The sequence below is a fragment of the Antennarius striatus genome, chromosome 16 (assembly GCF_040054535.1).
Source record: "Antennarius striatus isolate MH-2024 chromosome 16, ASM4005453v1, whole genome shotgun sequence".
Lineage (NCBI taxonomy): Eukaryota > Metazoa > Chordata > Actinopteri > Lophiiformes > Antennariidae > Antennarius > Antennarius striatus.
In genome coordinates this window covers 15235418-15253367 of record NC_090791.1, presented here as the reverse complement: position 1 = coordinate 15253367, position 17950 = coordinate 15235418, and the positions used below count along the sequence as shown (strand labels likewise).

Below are 17950 nucleotides of genomic sequence, written 5' to 3'. Positions count from 1 at the left end.
AAACATATGCATACAAAAGCATACACGGTCATACACACTCCAGAAGTCTCTGTCATCAACATGTCATATGCTTTCTTGACACGAGGCCAGACACTAAGACAACTTTCTATTTTCGATCATGCTGTGTGCCTAACACTTTATCCTAATTGGAAATTGTGGGCAGTCATCAAAATATATAATACTTACATTTGATATCTCTCTTATGACGACTTTTTCATACCCTTAAATTAGTTATGAGTTATTTTGGTAAAGTAGTACTGTAGTTAAAATTAAGCCATTTCTACCTTGGCATCCTCACCATATCTTAATGGAATCCTTACATAGTTTGACTGGTTTGGGAATATGGGAATATTTAAAATGGTTTGACTATTGCTCCTTAGTCAATTAAATTCATTTTCAAAGATGTGTCATGTTCACACAGTGAACAAACTGAATCATGTGCACTTTGATTCAGGCCAAAACCACCTACTGTTATTGTTCCCAAATCCAAATAATGCAGACCTCTGGCAACAGTGGTTTCAATTCTGGCCCTGGTCAAAATGACTGACTTTTAGCTTAAATGGATACATTTTTCCCAGTTTCTGATTTTCACTAGCTGTTTTGTCTTATGGTGCTGAAAAATTCTATCAAGTCATCCTACTCTGGAGGGTGATATTGATAACATCTTGTTATTTTTATTTCAGTACATTTGGCAGTATAAAAGAAAATTGTTGCAAATTAAAATCTTATTAAATATGAGCTATGATGTTAAAACATATCTAAATAAGTACTATAAATATATCCCACTATCTTTGCCAAGTATTAAACTACTGCTCCCTGCCTTAGCAGGATTTATTTTAGTAATACCTCCTGACTGACTGGTAAGTTGGCAAATATTAAACCAGCCTGGAAAAGGCCCAAGATGTTTCCTTTCTTAAATTGCTTGGCAGTCAATCATTCAGACAGTATGTTAAAACTTTCCACTCCAAAATTGCATAATTTTCATTTCTCAAAGCACAATGTTGATGAAATTTATGAGGAAAATGTTTCTGGTGTTAGTTTATCTCAGTTGGCAATCCTTATTATGGTCCATTCCAAAAAACTTTAGAACACTTTTCACATTAATGAAAAGACTAGCAGCCTGTAGCAGCCATATCCTGTAACTATAAACTTGATATTTAATGCTTGTTTATATTTAAAATTCATTACTGACTGTGATTTTAAAAAAATCAAAAGGGCTTAGCTGATTACCTTAAATGGCATATTCTTAAAATGGTTTCATTTAAAATAGTAAATTTAAAATGTAATGAGTTGTACTGAAGTTCTAATGGTATGCAGTACTAAGCTTTTAGTATACCAACAATCAAGAATATTTGAACATAATATTGTCATAAATTAATATACTTTACACCATTTTCCGCACTATTTTCATGGCTGTGTTATGAGGTATTTATGATGTGCCACGATACAGGAATTTGAGTGAAATATCAATATATGAATTTTTAAAAAAAAGATTTATACAGTATATGTACACAATGTATTTTGGTACACATCAAGATATGAGTCATTTCAGTACAATATTCCCAAACATCTTCTCTATACATGGAGAGGAGGGCATGTTCCCAAATCCAAACTTTAAGATGGTCAATGAGCATACTGTGGTAAAATATTTGTTCATTTGAAGAAAGAAGAAGTCATTTACTTTATTTATCCCTGTGGGGAAATTAGTTTTTTCATTATACATATACAGTACATATGTGTGTGTGTGTTATATATATATATATATATATATATATATATATATATATATATATATATATATATATATATATATACACACACACACATATACATATATATATACACAGTGTATATATATATACAGTATATATATATTATATATATATTGAGAGAGAGAGAGACGGAGAGGGAACGATACTCATTCTTCTTAACTATGCCTGTTCTAAATTGAACATACAGAACACACTGTGAGCAGCAGTAGCAAGCTGCTAAGAGCTTACAAAACGGACAAATCCAACCACACTGCAATATTTAGCTATTAATATGACCATTCACAGCTGTAATACAGTAGTAACTAATTTCCTCTACCTAGGGCAAGGAGTCAGTAAGCACGAATGGGCCAACACTCACATGTCCACCTCAAGAAGCTCAGTACCACACTGACATCCCAGAGTTCCAGGTCAGTAAATCAGGGCCATGAGTCTGTAAATGATATCTGTCTGTCCTGCTGGTTGACATTGACATGACAAGTCTACACATAGAACATAAACTGATATCAGCACATTATAGCCTTTTGGGCAGCGTTGACGGAGGATAACCCCGTCAATCTTTTGAATGATTCCCTTTTGTGTTGATAAAGTCATGACGTACCGCCAACACACACTTCCTCTCTCGTGCGTCCGTCTGAAGTTCAAGCCTCGCGAGACTTTCTGCTGACATCTGAAAACAAGCAAGTGTCAAACACAGGCGTCACCCACAGACGTGACACACGTGCGTGTACAAATATGCACTTCCGTATTATGCTAACGTCATGCACGTGTGAATCCTCAGACCGACGTCTTCATCTTAAGGTCGCGGAGGAGCTCTGGAGACGCGCGTCTCAAGAAGGTGACCGTTCTCGTTGACATGGTGATGAAACTAGAAACACTTAAAAATACTATCAACGTCAAAAGTATACGGTACTGTCTACTACAAAAAAGGTAGATACATAGATTTATTGTTATTATTATTATTATTATTATTATTATTATTATTATTATTATTATTATTATTATTATTATTATTATTATTATTTTACTGTAGAACTATAGAACTACATCTTCTCAAGCAGTCCAGTTAGATCAGTAGCACAAATCAGTTAAAAAAGAATGCAAAATTGATGCCACTGACACATTGAGATTATGGAAGGATTTAACAGTTAGCCAATGACATTTGTAATGTTGAAGCACTCACTGTTGTGGAATGACAATTGGCTTAATATAATCTCAAAGCCACAGCAGGAATTCAAGTACTCTGCTGCAGATACTGCTGGCAAGAGATCCCAATGTTTGAAGTGTTCAGACTTGACAGTCACTATGAAATAATAAGAATCCTAATGGGACTCTAAATTTATGACCACTTGTTGCTGCCAACAGAGCCCATTCATGCACAGTGATGACCAGCATAGTAGAAATGAAAGCAGGATATCCTTTATTCACTTGATTTGAATGAAGGACAAGAACAAGAATTATCCAATGCCTGTGTGCTGATGGTTTCACAAGGCTCTTCCAACAGTTCATAGCATTAAAATATTGATTTAGCCAAAGCAAAATAAATACACAAAATAAGTTATTAAAACTTGGGTTTGCATTTTTACTGCAGGATATGACCATGCTACATAACATTAAAAAAAACAAAAACCTTTACATGGTAGTGCTGGATGATTGTTGTCCTTTTGATTTTTGTTTTCTAATTTTCTATTTTAGGTGACATTAAAAGGATATTGATATCCTTTTAATGTCATGTAAACTTGTAAATATTGTATAATATTTGCAAGTTTACATGACAGTGTAACCAAGGGAATCTGATTGGCAGCTGTTAAAAGCACTTGTGCTTTGGCATCAAACCCTCACAGTCTGTAAAGAAAGCACAGGTGTTGTTGGACCTTGGGGTAGGTGTCGTTTACGATGACACTAACTGCTTGTCCATTTGCATGCCAATCTAAATTTAGGAGTTGCCACTAAGACACTTGTGGTAAAGACAATTTTCTTTGTTTAAAGTGGTGAGGACGGTATCATGTAACCATTCAACACAGCTGTCTGTATGTTTGTAATGCATGGCATGTTACAACGTTATGCTTAAAATGAAAATAAAATAATTACCATCTAACTTGTCTCACATTTCACTTAATATAGATGTCGATTAAAATGAGCTGGACATTTTTTCATCTCAAGCTCCTCCTAAATATATGTATTGACATGTTATATTTTAGTTCAAGGTCTGAGTAGAGGCAGATCTACTAGGCTCAAGGACACTCAAATCTATAAGAAGAAAATTAGAAGGGCAATCTGTCCCCACTTGCGTCCATCTTCTTGCCACTTTCTAAAAATACTCAAAGCTTACAGGTGAATTAAGAAATTAATTTGTAAAAAAAAAAAAAATTTGAACAGCAGAGACAAGACAGGATGCCTGCTGACCTTTTCCACAGCATGCTGTGTATTCAGGATGAAACATGGGGACTCATACCATGTGTAACAAATTTTCAACATTAGAAATTTGCTGTTAGGTTACTGTAATGTAAAGATGTGCTCATCCTTATTGAAACATTACAAAAAGTAAAGTATGCAACTAAACAGTTATCTTCCTGTTTGCTCAAAAATAGTATCAAATACATTTAAACTTATAAATACATACATTTACACATATCGTATCCTCTGATGGAAAAAGATGGCCAAAAAATGACTCTTGACTCTTGACCTTACTTGAATAGATGTTTGACACATACTATTCAGGTTAGCTGAAAAAAACTAAAGACCTTTGACCTAACTTGAATAGCTTGTGTGCAACACATGTCTGTACAATAGCCCACCTACCAACTGAGGTCACATGTGTCTCATTCCTCAAGGTCATCTCCTTTTTTGAAGTGAGAAGGTCAGGTAAATGTAAAAGGCATTAACACTACATCACACAGCAATCCACATGAAATACACACAAATACACAAAAAATAAAGTACATTTATTTTCCCGGGTTGATTCTACATTCAGCCAGTAGATTTCACTAATCCTGGATCCACATTTCATTCATGGTACTATTACAGTTCTGGCATCTGGAACATCTTGTTTATTGGCACAGGACTTATTTTGGGTCTTATCCCAGTCTAGATGGCAACTGCTCGTCCACTCCATTCCAAGGCGATATGTAATCCCTCTTCAGCTTTTATGGAACGGCGTTCAGCCTGTATCTTTTTTTTTTCAGACATATGAGAATGTGTGGTTGTGCTGCAACTGTATACCAGTGACATTTAAATGCTTCTCCAAAACCAAGGCCTGAACCCACATAAGGTACTCTAAGAATATTATTGTTACAATTAATGAAGATCATACAGGAAAGTATATCTTATTTTGAATTAAGTGAGTGACAAATCTAAATAATCCCCCATAAATACACTTATATTGTCAAATAATATGATAGTTAAAATAATTAGTGATTAATTGATTATACATCTTTGAAAGGAAAGCCATATATTGTTGAGATAACTCTATATATCTGTAATTAAAGTGGTTCTGCTCCTATTTAAAGATCCTAAGTGTGGATGTCCTACAACTGACCACTAGAGACATTTGTGTGCTTGTCCAGACACCATCACCACAGAAATGAAACAAAGGAAGAAGGAAAGGAAGAAAGAAAGAGAAAATATTTTAAAGCACGATTATTCACAAAAAACAAATTACAAAATAATCACACACACAAAATCCAAAAGAAATTCAGGCAAAAATTAATTCACATTCAAAACAAATAACAGCAATTTTTAAAAAACTACACAAAATACACATGAATTAAACCAATCAATGACTGAACACAAGCTTCTCACTCAACCCAGAATAAGACATTCTTTACACACCACAATTTCGTAAAAGTTTCTACATCATTCATGGCTTTGAAAAAGTAAAAATAGATTAAAGAAAGAAAAAGAAATGATCACTTTAAATGCTACTTTACTTCAGCAATAAAGCAGTATGCTGTGATGCAATATTCTACAAAATCTCCAAATTTGACAAATGATCTCAAAAACACATCAATCTAGCTCTATATGTGTACGTATTATAAGATAGCTCATAAAACAAAACAAAAAAATTAAGTCTCATATTACAAAATGTAATATATGTCAACAAAGGTAAGTAACACAGCACCTAACACTCACTATTGGCTACCAATATTGACAGGTAGCGACCATTTAGACCATTTCAATAATTTATATGATAAAAATCCTTTTATAGCCACTATGCCACTGTGCTTTTTTGCCACAGAGATTATGAAAAGACATCTGCAGTGCGAGGAAACATCAATCATTGTGAATGTCACTGACACAGGACAACACGACAAGAATGCATGACCATATTAAGGGGGGCACACCTACTGAGGAGACAGTCTCTCTTCTATAAAAGAGGCTGCTCAAGACTCTTTCATTTACTGGAAGGCCTCCAACTCAGGTACTCATTAACTTCAATTAATTCATGTTTGTTTGAGTATTTGATTCGTAATGTATTTGCTACAATGCTCATGCATTCCTATTTTGTTTTGTTGCTGTTTATTTATGTTGCACTGTACACAAAAGTGATGCTGAACAATGATTTTTATTTAAAGATCTAAGTGAATATAGTTCTCTCTATGTGTTTATTCATGCTTGAACATTGTTGAATAGGATCGAAAGAACAGACCTGATTGAATTACATCTTCTGTTGGGACCTGAAGGGGTAAATTACAGGCCTAAAGTCAACATGTTAACATTTATTTAACCAAATAGAGAAATTTAGTGTGTATGTCTTCTCCCTACTTACAGTCAATTAAGGTACCACCATGAGTTCGGACGCAGAGATGGAGGCCTATGGCCCAGCATCCATATTCCTCCGGAAACCTGAGAAGGAGAGGATTGAAGCACAGAATACGCCATTTGATGCCAAAACAGCCTATTTTGTGACTGATACTGATGACATGTATGTCAAGGGTAAACTCATCAAGAGGGAGGGTGGCAAAGCCACAGTAGAAACAATCACAGGAAAAGTAAGTGTAATATACCTAAAAGTGCAACTTAACAAGGACTGACAGACATTTTGATGATAGATCCTTTATTTAGTTGACACATTTTAGTACAATATAATAAACAGCTAATATATACGATGTAAGAATTTTTATGAATATCGATTTTATTTTTTATTTTTTCTATTCAGACTGTCACTGTAAAAGAGGATGACATCCATCCCATGAATCCTCCCAAGTTTGATAAAATTGAAGACATGGCAATGATGACCCATCTCAATGAGCCTGCTGTGCTGTATAACCTCAAAGAGCGTTTTGCATCATGGATGATCTACGTAAATTTCAATCATATGTAATGTACTTACACTTTACATACCTTGTTAAACCTTAAAATGAAACATGAAAATGTTTTTCTCTTTTTCACTGTAGACGTATTCTGGCCTCTTCTGTGTCGTTGTGAACCCCTACAAGTGGCTTCCAGTGTACGATGCTCAGGTTGTTGGAGCATACAGAGGCAAGAAGAGAATTGAGGCTCCACCTCACATCTTCTCCATCTCTGATAATGCCTATCAGTTCATGCTCACTGGTAAGATCCAAAGTGTCTTCAGATTTGACTGAACAAAACAAACAAAAAAATAATAATCAACAATAAGTTTAATATGAATGTATATGTTTCAGATCGTGAGAACCAGTCTGTTCTTATCACGTGAGTATGATGAAATTTGTCATCTCAGTTCTTTTATTTTGTGACTGCCTTGCCATGACATATGAACACTATCTTTTAAATGTCCAGTGGAGAATCCGGTGCAGGAAAGACTGTCAACACCAAGCGTGTCATCCAGTACTTTGCAACAATTGCAGTAGCTGGAGCTGGCAAGAAAGCTGAGCAAACATCTGGCAAAATACAGGTAAAATGATATCATTGTTTAATAAACTTTAAAATACTATGGCTATGGTTTTATACAACGTTATGATGTCTCTATTAAGGGTTCACTGGAAGATCAAATCATTGCAGCCAATCCTTTACTGGAGGCCTATGGTAATGCCAAGACTGTGAGGAATGACAACTCCTCTCGATTTGTAAGTGTTATCTATACCTTCACATAACTGACAGTATATTGTTACATTTATTAAAACTAACATTTTCGTTAAAATCTTTAGGGTAAATTTATCAGGATCCACTTTGGTTCTTCTGGCAAGCTGGCCTCAGCTGATATCGAAACATGTAAAACTCAGTTATTTTACATAAATTACAAAATTGGAAACATCGTTAGTTCAGTCTTCAAATGTTGTGTTATTTTCATGGCATAACACACATTCATCATTCATTTTGACAGATCTGCTGGAGAAATCTAGAGTCACCTTCCAGCTGTCTGCTGAGAGGAGCTATCATATCTTCTATCAGCTGATGACTGGACACAAGCCTGAACTTTTGGGTAAGTTGTGGCAATTTTTTAAATAATTACTATTTATTCATTAGTTATTAAAATAATTTATTGTAAGTTGTCATAATTATAATTAAAAATATGATTATAATCATTATAGATATATATATTTATGTTCCCATTTGAGTATGTCTGCTATTTTTGCAGAGGCTCTTCTTATCACTACCAACCCATATGACTACCCAATGGTCAGTCAAGGTGAAATCACTGTCAAGAGCATCAATGATGTGGAGGAGTTCATTGCAACTGATGTATGTTAATGCCAGTTTCTATAATAGCAGCTGATTAATATTATAACAAGGGATTTTTTTAAAGAGGATGTGTCATGTATGGATTGCAGACTGCCATTGACATCTTGGGCTTCAACTTTGATGAGAAAATTGCCATCTACAAGCTGACTGGCGCTGTGATGCATCATGGCAACATGAAATTCAAGCAGAAACAGCGTGAGGAGCAGGCTGAACCTGATGGGACCGAGGGTAATGGAATTAATGATATGAAATGGAGTTGTTTTATTGTACCAAAATGCATGAAGCTCAGGTGTTCTGAAAATACATGCATATTGCTTCAATGTAGTAACTTAGATTCAGGCTTCACAATGTCAGGTTTTTGAAGTTAGATGCTTCACGTTACTTTGCATTGCATTAAAATCAATTTTTTCTCATTTCTCAATCAGAGGCCGATAAAATCGCTTACCTCATGGGCCTGAACTCAGCCGATATGCTAAAAGCTCTATGCTACCCAAGAGTCAAGGTCGGAAATGAGATGGTGACCAAAGGTCAGACAGTGCCACAGGTAATAAAATGAAAACATGACATGAAAGATTGGCTGCATTTACATTTTGATTTCGGTTTATTTTTCTATAAAAATCCTTTCAATAAAATCTTAATGTCTAGGTTAACAATGCTGTCAGCGCTCTCTGTAAGTCTGTCTATGAGAAAATGTTCTTGTGGATGGTCATCCGTATCAATGAGATGCTGGACACAAAGCAGCCAAGACAGTTCTTCATTGGAGTGTTGGATATTGCTGGATTTGAAATCTTTGATGTGAGTTTAAAAAATACATTAGCAGTGGTAATACAGTATACCAACGCTTCATGCCCAATGACATGACTGTCTGCCTGTATCCTGTAGTTCAACAGCCTGGAGCAACTCTGCATCAACTTCACCAATGAGAAACTGCAACAGTTTTTCAACCACCACATGTTTGTCCTGGAGCAAGAGGAGTACAAGAAGGAGGGCATTGAATGGGAGTTCATTGACTTTGGTATGGACTTGGCTGCCTGCATTGAGCTTATTGAGAAGGTAAAATCTGTCACACAGAATTGAAACCTGTTTTCTGACAACATGATGAATTATTGATAATTTTTATAAAATACTGCAATCTTTTTTCTCAGCCAATGGGCATCTTCTCCATCCTTGAAGAGGAGTGCATGTTCCCCAAGGCTACAGACACTTCATTCAAGAACAAGCTGCACGATCAGCATCTTGGCAAAACCAAAGCCTTTGAGAAGCCAAAACCAGCAAAGGGCAAGGCTGAGGCTCACTTCTCCCTGGTTCATTATGCTGGTACAGTGGACTACAATATCACTGGGTGGCTGGACAAGAACAAGGACCCCCTGAATGACTCAGTTGTTCAGCTCTATCAGAAGTCTGCAAACAAACTGCTTGCCATGCTGTATGCATCACACAGCTCCGGCGATGGTAGGATTTTAAGGTTACAGTCCTGTAATCCATGTGTGCATTTCAGTAATTCAGTAACTTATTTCCTTATTTGAAAACAGATGCTGCTGGCGGTGGCGGCAAGAAGGGTGGTGGAAAGAAGAAAGGTGGTTCCTTCCAAACAGTGTCTTGTCTTTTCAGAGTAGGTTTTACTGCTGTAAAGCCAAAATCAATTACTAAGTTCATGTTTTAAGTGGAATAACAATACCTGTCCTCCCAGGAAAACTTGGGCAAACTGATGACTAACTTGAGGAGCACACATCCTCATTTTGTGCGTTGCCTGATTCCCAATGAAACAAAGACACCAGGTTTGATGCTTCTGTGTAGTTGTCTTGGGTTTTTTTATCTAAAGTAAGCACTATTTTTCAAAGGTGCTATATTCAAACTCTTTTTTTTTCATTTTACAGGTCTTATGGAGAACCACTTGGTCATCCACCAACTCAGATGTAATGGTGTGCTAGAAGGTATTAGAATCTGCAGAAAGGGTTTCCCCAGCAGAATCCTCTATGGTGACTTCAAGCAGAGGTGACTTTTTATGCTGATGTTCTCTTTGGGAGTGGCCAGGAAGGATAGGATAGGATCAGGAACAAGTACATCAGAGTGACAGCACCTGTTAGAGATTTTGGAGAAAATGTCAGAGAGGCCAGACTGAGATGGTTTGGACATGTCCAGAGGAGAGATAGTGAATATATTGGTAGAAGGATGCTGAGTTTTGAGCTTCCAGGCAGTAGGCCTAGAGGAAGACCAAAGAGGAGGTTTATGGATGTACTGAAATAGGTAGTTGGTGTGAGAGAAGAGGAAGCAGATGACAGGGTTAGATGGAGGCAATTGATTCGCTATCTCGACCCCTGAAGGGAAAAGCCAAAAGGAGAAGAAGACAAGTTAAATTTATCCCGGATTAATATAATGTAAAACACCAGAAAATTAGAGATAATATAAGTTACATATTTTACGTTGCAGATACAAAGTATTGAATGCCAGTGTCATCCCTGAGGGACAGTTCATTGACAACAAGAAAGCTTCAGAGAAACTGCTGGGCTCCATCGATGTGGACCACACTCAGTACAAGTTTGGGCACACAAAGGTACGTCCACAGTGGCTGCATTACCTGTGCAGTTGTCCTGGTGTATGTGTCTATGATGACATTTTCTCTGTAACATAACAGGTGTTCTTCAAAGCTGGTCTGCTGGGTACACTGGAGGAGATGCGAGATGAGAAACTGGCTGAGCTGGTGACGATGACTCAGGCTCTCTGTAGAGGCTTTCTAATGAGGAAGGAGTTTGTCAAGATGATGGAGAGGAGGTGGGATAATCATTACGTATAATGCATTGTATGAAATTTTCCAGTTTGATGTTTAACTGATATAATACTAAAATTAATGTGTTAATTGTTATTTTATTAGGGATGCAATCTTCACTATCCAGTACAACGTCCGTTCATTCATGAATGTGAAGAACTGGCCATGGATGCATCTGTACTTTAAGATAAAGCCACTTCTGAAGAGTGCTGAGACTGAGAAGGAGCTGGCTCAGATGAAAGAAAACTATGGCAAAATGCAGTCAGACCTGACAACTGCTTTGGCCAAGAAAAAAGAACTAGAGGAGAAAATGGTTTCCCTCCTGCAGGAGAAGAATGACCTGCAACTTCAAGTGGCCTCTGTGAGTAGGACACAAACAATATTTTCAGAGAATCTCATGGAATGTGTATTTATTAGAAATAACACTACAGTGTATTATTGATTGAAACATAGGAAAGTGAGAACCTGTCTGATGCTGAGGAAAGGTGTGAAGGGCTCATCAAGAGCAAAATCCAGCTTGAAGCCAAACTCAAAGAGACAACTGAGAGACTGGAGGATGAAGAGGAAATCAATGCTGAGCTGACTGCCAAGAAGAGGAAGTTGGAGGATGAATGCTCTGAGCTGAAGAAAGACATTGATGACCTGGAGCTTACCCTGGCTAAAGTGGAGAAGGAGAAACATGCCACAGAAAACAAGGTTCAAATCATCTCTAAACTACACTTGTTAATATATACTGTATATGCAACACAATATAATGTGATGGGACTTATTAACATGTCCCTTGACTCTAGGTGAAAAACCTGACAGAGGAGATGGCATCTCAAGATGAGTCTATTGCCAAGTTGACCAAGGAGAAGAAAGCCCTCCAAGAGGCCCACCAGCAAACACTGGATGATCTCCAGGCAGAGGAAGACAAAGTCAACACTCTGACCAAGGCCAAGACAAAGCTGGAGCAGCAAGTGGATGATGTATGACAACATTTATTTTGAATGTGTTTATATGGTGAAGTTGATTCTATTCTTCTCATTTTTTATATGTGGAATAATTTAGTATTCCTGGTCCTGATTCTATGTCTTTTGAATACATAAATCAGCTAACATGGATTCTCATCTGATAGCTCGAGGGATCACTGGAACAAGAGAAGAAGCTCCGCATGGACCTTGAGAGAGCCAAGAGGAAGCTTGAGGGAGATCTGAAACTGGCCCAGGAATCTATAATGGATCTGGAGAATGACAAACAACAATCTGAGGAGAAAATCAAGAAGTAAGGGTTTCTTTGTGTTGGGTGTTCCATTTTCTTTTCAGCATTTCACACACTGAACTTCAATAACAAAACAGATGGTGACACTAAAAGTGTTCTTGGTATCCTAATCAAGGAAAGACTTCGAGACCAGCCAGCTCCTCAGCAAGATTGAGGATGAACAGTCTCTTGGTGCTCAGCTTCAGAAGAAGATCAAGGAGCTCCAGGTAATGTATTTAACTTGGATAATAAATACAGCGAATCAAAACCACCATGCTCCAAGTTAATACCTCATTTGATATTATCAAATCTAGGCTCGTATTGAGGAGCTGGAGGAAGAGATTGAGGCTGAGAGGGCTGCTAGGGCTAAGGTTGAGAAACAGAGGGCTGACCTCTCCAGGGAGCTGGAGGAGATCAGCGAGAGGCTTGAGGAAGCTGGTGGAGCAACAGCTGCTCAGATTGAGATGAACAAGAAGCGTGAGGCTGAGTTCCAGAAGCTGCGCCGTGATCTTGAGGAGTCAACCCTGCAGCATGAAGCCACAGCTGCTGCTCTCCGCAAGAAGCAGGCTGACAGTGTTGCAGAGCTGGGAGAGCAGATTGACAACCTCCAGCGTGTCAAGCAGAAGCTGGAGAAGGAGAAGAGCGAATATAAGATGGAGATTGATGACCTGTCTAGCAACATGGAGGCTGTTGCCAAGGCTAAGGTGTGAGGATTGTTTTCTTGTTTGTCCATGAAAACACAATTTCAAATAACTTTTGAGTAATATCAAAATTATGTGAAGAGCTGAGCTATCTGAGCAGTAAATATCAATGTACTGAGTAAGAATAATGTTAAATACATTACAATTCTAGGCCAATCTGGAGAAATTGTGCCGAACTCTTGAAGACCAATTAAGTGAAATCAAGTCCAAAAATGATGAGAATGTTCGCCAGCTAAATGACCTGAGTGCTCAGAGGGCCAGACTGCAGACAGAGAATGGTGTGTATACAGATATATGAAAGGTGTAATAAAGTATTAATGTATGCCTTTTAAATGTTCAGATGTGATTTATTCCAGGCTCCAAATCATGAATGTTTCGTTGTTGTTTTTTTACATAGTGTGATGTAGTGATTTCTATATGATCAGCAAATATTCTATGAAATACAATAAATTTTCTGTAATATTGCAGCTATTAAAATCTTCTCCTTATTCTAATCTTTTCAGGTGAGTTTTCACGCCAGCTTGAGGAGAAGGAAGCTCTAATTTCCCAGTTGACCAGAGGCAAACAGGCCTATACTCAGCAGATTGAGGAGCTCAAGAGACACATTGAAGAGGAGGTGAAGGTATGTGATTTAATACATTATTTGATTCCATTCTCTGTCTATTAAATTGTCTGCTAGAATAAGTTTTTAAGACAGTGGTGAGGCCACCCTTGATGCATTGATTAGAAAATGTGCCCCTGAAAAGAAGACAGGAAGCTGAGGTGGAGGTGGAGGAAATGAGGATGTTGAGGTTCTCCCTACATGACCAGGTTGGAAAAGGTCAGACAATAGTTCATTGGAGGAACTCATTTCTGACCCTTTACAACTTAGTCAATCCTATTTAACCTGCTTTCTGTAAATTTGGAAACAAATTTAGATAGAGCAGACTTTAATGGTTTGGATGCGTCCAGAGGAGAGATGGTGAGTGTATTGGTAAAGGGGTGTTGAGGATGAAGCTCCCAGGCAAGAGGGCAAGAGAAAGACCAAAGAGAAGGTGGATGGATGCAGTGAGGATGACATAAGGACAGTTGGTTGCGGAGAGGAGGATGCAGAAGATAGGCTCACTGTGGAGACCCCTAATGGGACAAGCCAAAAGGAAAAGAAGTAGATTTGTCTATTAAATTTGGTATGTTATCTCCACTCCACGGTGCACCGGTGTCGGGCTTGGACTGTACTCCACCTCTCTCCCTCCCCACCAGTCTGCTGGGATATGTTCCAGCAACCTCGTGATCCGCAAAAGCAGAAACAGCGATTGAGAAGATGAATGAATGGATGTTATCTTCAATGTTATCGCTGTTATGGGTTTTATAAAACTTTATGAATGTCAAACAATGTTGCAAACTTGACTGAATTGACAAATGAAAGCAATGGTTTACGTAATGTATTCCAAATTAGACTAATCAGACCTAATGGTTTAATAGGCTAAGAAGAAGGTCAAACATTTAAATATTTAAAATATTCAAACCTAAAATAATACAATAAAAATATATTGGCCAATATTTAAGAAAAGCATTTGTGTGTATCTAGTAAAACAATATGTGAAGACATTCATGATGCTCATGATTAATTCATAGGCCAAGAACGCCCTGGCTCACGCTGTTCAGTCATCCCGCCATGACTGTGATCTGCTCAGAGAGCAGTTTGAGGAGGAGCAGGAGGCCAAGGCTGAGCTGCAGCGTGGAATGTCCAAGGCCAACAGTGAGGTGGCTCAGTGGAGAACCAAATATGAGACTGATGCCATTCAGCGCACTGAGGAGCTGGAGGAAGCAAAGTAGATGAACTTTGCTGCTCTTTCTTTGAAACTTTAATTGTTGTTTCTGTTGTATTTATCATAAACACATTTCCTCTCCCTAAAGGAAAAAGCTGGCCCAGCGTCTGCAGGATGCTGAAGAATCCATTGAGGCAGTGAACTCTAAGTGTGCATCTTTGGAGAAGACCAAACAGAGGCTGCAGGGCGAGGTGGAGGACCTCATGATTGATGTGGAGAGAGCCAATTCTCTGGCTGCCAACCTCGACAAGAAGCAGAGGAACTTTGATAAAGTTAGTCATAGTGATACCCTAGTGATACCATAAACATGCACCTTTTTGAATTCACCCTTTATTAACATTAACTTTAACTGTAGGTCCTTGCAGAATGGAAACAGAAGTATGAGGAGGGCCAAGCAGAGCTGGAAGGAGCTCAGAAAGAGGCTCGTTCTCTCAGCACTGAACTGTTCAAGATGAAGAACTCTTATGAGGAGGCTCTGGATCATCTGGAGACCATGAAGAGAGAGAACAAGAACCTGCAACGTATGTGAAGAATCTACATTAAGCAAATAATAATTTTGTTGCTTGTCCTGAAAAGTCAATGTTAATGTTTACTTTGTAGAGGAGATTTCTGATCTAACTGAACAGATTGGTGAGACTGGAAAAAGTATTCACGAACTAGAAAAAGCCAAGAAGGCTGTTGAGAGTGAGAAAGCTGAAATTCAGACTGCACTGGAGGAAGCTGAGGTAAAAAGTTTACTCGGTTTGGTACTTCAATGATTCATTGCAATAGAAAAATAAGTGATATTCCATTTGTTCTTTATATTTACATTGCAACTTATACTATCCCCTGTAGGGTACCCTGGAACACGAGGAGTCCAAGATTCTTCGCGTCCAACTTGAGCTCAACCAGGTCAAAGGTGAGGTTGACAGGAAGTTGGCAGAGAAGGATGAGGAGATGGAGCAGATCAAGAGGAACAGCCAGAGGGTGATTGACTCCATGCAGAGCACTCTTGATTCTGAGGTCAGGAGCAGGAATGATGCCCTGAGAATTAAAAAGAAGATGGAGGGAGACCTGAATGAGATGGAGATTCAGCTGAGCCATGCCAACAGGCAGGCTGCTGAGGCCCAGAAACAGCTGAGGAATGTCCAGGGACAACTCAAGGTCAGCTATGTTTGATAGTGTGCATTTTTAGTATATAGAGTTTGTATTCCGTGAACATTTATTCTTTATTTTATGTTCCCAGGATGCCCAACTGCACCTTGATGATGCAGTCAGAGGACAGGAAGACATGAGGGAGCAGGTTGCCATGGTGGAGCGCAGAAATGGTCTGATGATGGCTGAGATTGAGGAGCTGAGAGCCGCTCTGGAACAGACAGAGAGAGGACGTAAAGTGGCTGAGCAGGAGCTGGTTGACGCTAGTGAGCGTGTTGGACTCCTCCACTCTCAGGTTCATTTTCATTACAAGAAAATAGCTTTAGGAAAATACTGAAATTATTATTCTAAACATGACTATTCTTAAACATTTAGAACACCAGTCTTCTGAACACCAAGAAGAAGCTGGAGGCTGACCTTGTCCAGGTTCAGGGCGAAGTGGATGATTCAGTTCAGGAAGCTAGGAATGCTGAAGACAAGGCCAAAAAGGCTATCACTGATGTGAGTTTACGTCTCGTATTTATCTGTTGTTTTTGTTCTACTTTCAATGCAGTATTATCATTTGCTGGATATTTATTATAGATTATAAAAGGACAAACCTTTTTTTTATTCAGGCTGCCATGATGGCTGAGGAACTGAAGAAGGAGCAGGACACCAGCGCTCACCTGGAGAGGATGAAGAAGAACCTGGAGGTCACAGTCAAGGACCTGCAGCACCGTCTGGATGAGGCTGAGAATCTCGCCATGAAGGGTGGCAAGAAGCAGCTCCAGAAACTGGAGTCCAGGGTATATAATATACATGAAACTCAAAGAGCAGTTTCATCATTAATGTCAAGCTTAAAAGCACCCGATGAAGGTTGTTTTTCTTTCTGTTCTTTATCATTACCCTCCAGGTGCGTGAGCTGGAGGCTGAAGTTGAGGCTGAGCAGAGGCGTGGAGCTGATGCTGTCAAAGGTGTCCGCAAATACGAGAGGAGAGTGAAGGAGCTGACCTACCAGGTAATTCCTCCTGAAAAACTACCCTATCGTCTCTATAATACTCGGTTCTTCATCACTCACTGAATGAGCTTGTATCTGCGTAGACTGAGGAGGACAAGAAGAATGGAATCAGACTCCAGGATCTTGTGGACAAACTGCAGCTCAAGGTCAAGGCTTACAAGAGACAGGCTGAGGAGGCTGTAAGTCATAAGCATTTATATGATAATCATTTAATTTAGAATCAAGAATACTGTCATTACCTGTCTAATAACTATTTATAAAATCCCATTCCCTTCACAGGAGGAGCAGGCCAACACTCACATGTCCAGGCTCAGGAAGGTTCAGCATGAGCTGGAGGAAGCTCAGGAGCGTGCTGACATCGCTGAGTCCCAGGTCAACAAGCTGAGAGCCAAGAGCCGTGATGCTGGAAAGGTAACTGTCATTGACAGTGTTCTGTATCAACTTCATGATACATTCAATGTAAATATAGACATTTAACAACTGTAAATAGTGAGCAGAGGGTGGGAACACAAATACTTTGTTACTGTACTTAGTTTTCAGATATTTTTGTTTTAATTATTTAAATATCTAACAACATTCTCCTTTTACAAAATACATTTAACACCACTATTGACATTTTCTAATTGTTTCATTTTCAAATAAGCTTTTTGTTTCACTAGATTATTTCTATTTTGTAATTTTTTTCCCACTTTCAAGATTGATTTCAATTGAAATGAAAGGGACAATAACATATAAAATAGATGACAGAACTAAAACAAACAGGAGAGGAGACAAACAGGAGACATTTATGAACTTGACCCCAAAGAAATGACATGAAGTCAGTGTTTTCAGTATCCCACATTGTTTTCCTTCACTTGAGTTCAGCATAGTCT

The 17950-nt window shown here is 38.3% G+C and overlaps 1 protein-coding gene across 1 annotated transcript; it reads left to right on the top strand.

Annotated features, from left to right (window-relative positions):
• The first annotated feature begins 6556 nt into the window (after positions 1-6556).
• Positions 6557-17570, top strand: LOC137609536 (myosin heavy chain, fast skeletal muscle). The gene is made up of 38 exons (XM_068336620.1): positions 6557-6766; positions 6928-7071; positions 7166-7322; positions 7415-7442; positions 7530-7644; positions 7724-7816; positions 7898-7961; positions 8074-8172; positions 8329-8432; positions 8522-8660; positions 8858-8976; positions 9078-9227; positions 9315-9485; positions 9578-9872; positions 9965-10044; positions 10123-10210; positions 10310-10427; positions 10863-10986; positions 11068-11204; positions 11305-11560; positions 11653-11895; positions 11991-12167; positions 12317-12462; positions 12575-12665; positions 12753-13142; positions 13291-13417; positions 13643-13761; positions 14754-14950; positions 15036-15219; positions 15303-15468; positions 15548-15672; positions 15782-16090; positions 16173-16376; positions 16457-16582; positions 16696-16866; positions 16974-17078; positions 17162-17257; positions 17358-17570. Exons 1-38 carry the CDS (start codon positions 6557-6559, stop codon positions 17553-17555), a joined length of 5865 nt encoding a protein of 1954 aa, XP_068192721.1. The 3' UTR covers positions 17556-17570.
• Positions 17571-17950: the final 380 nt, after the last annotated feature.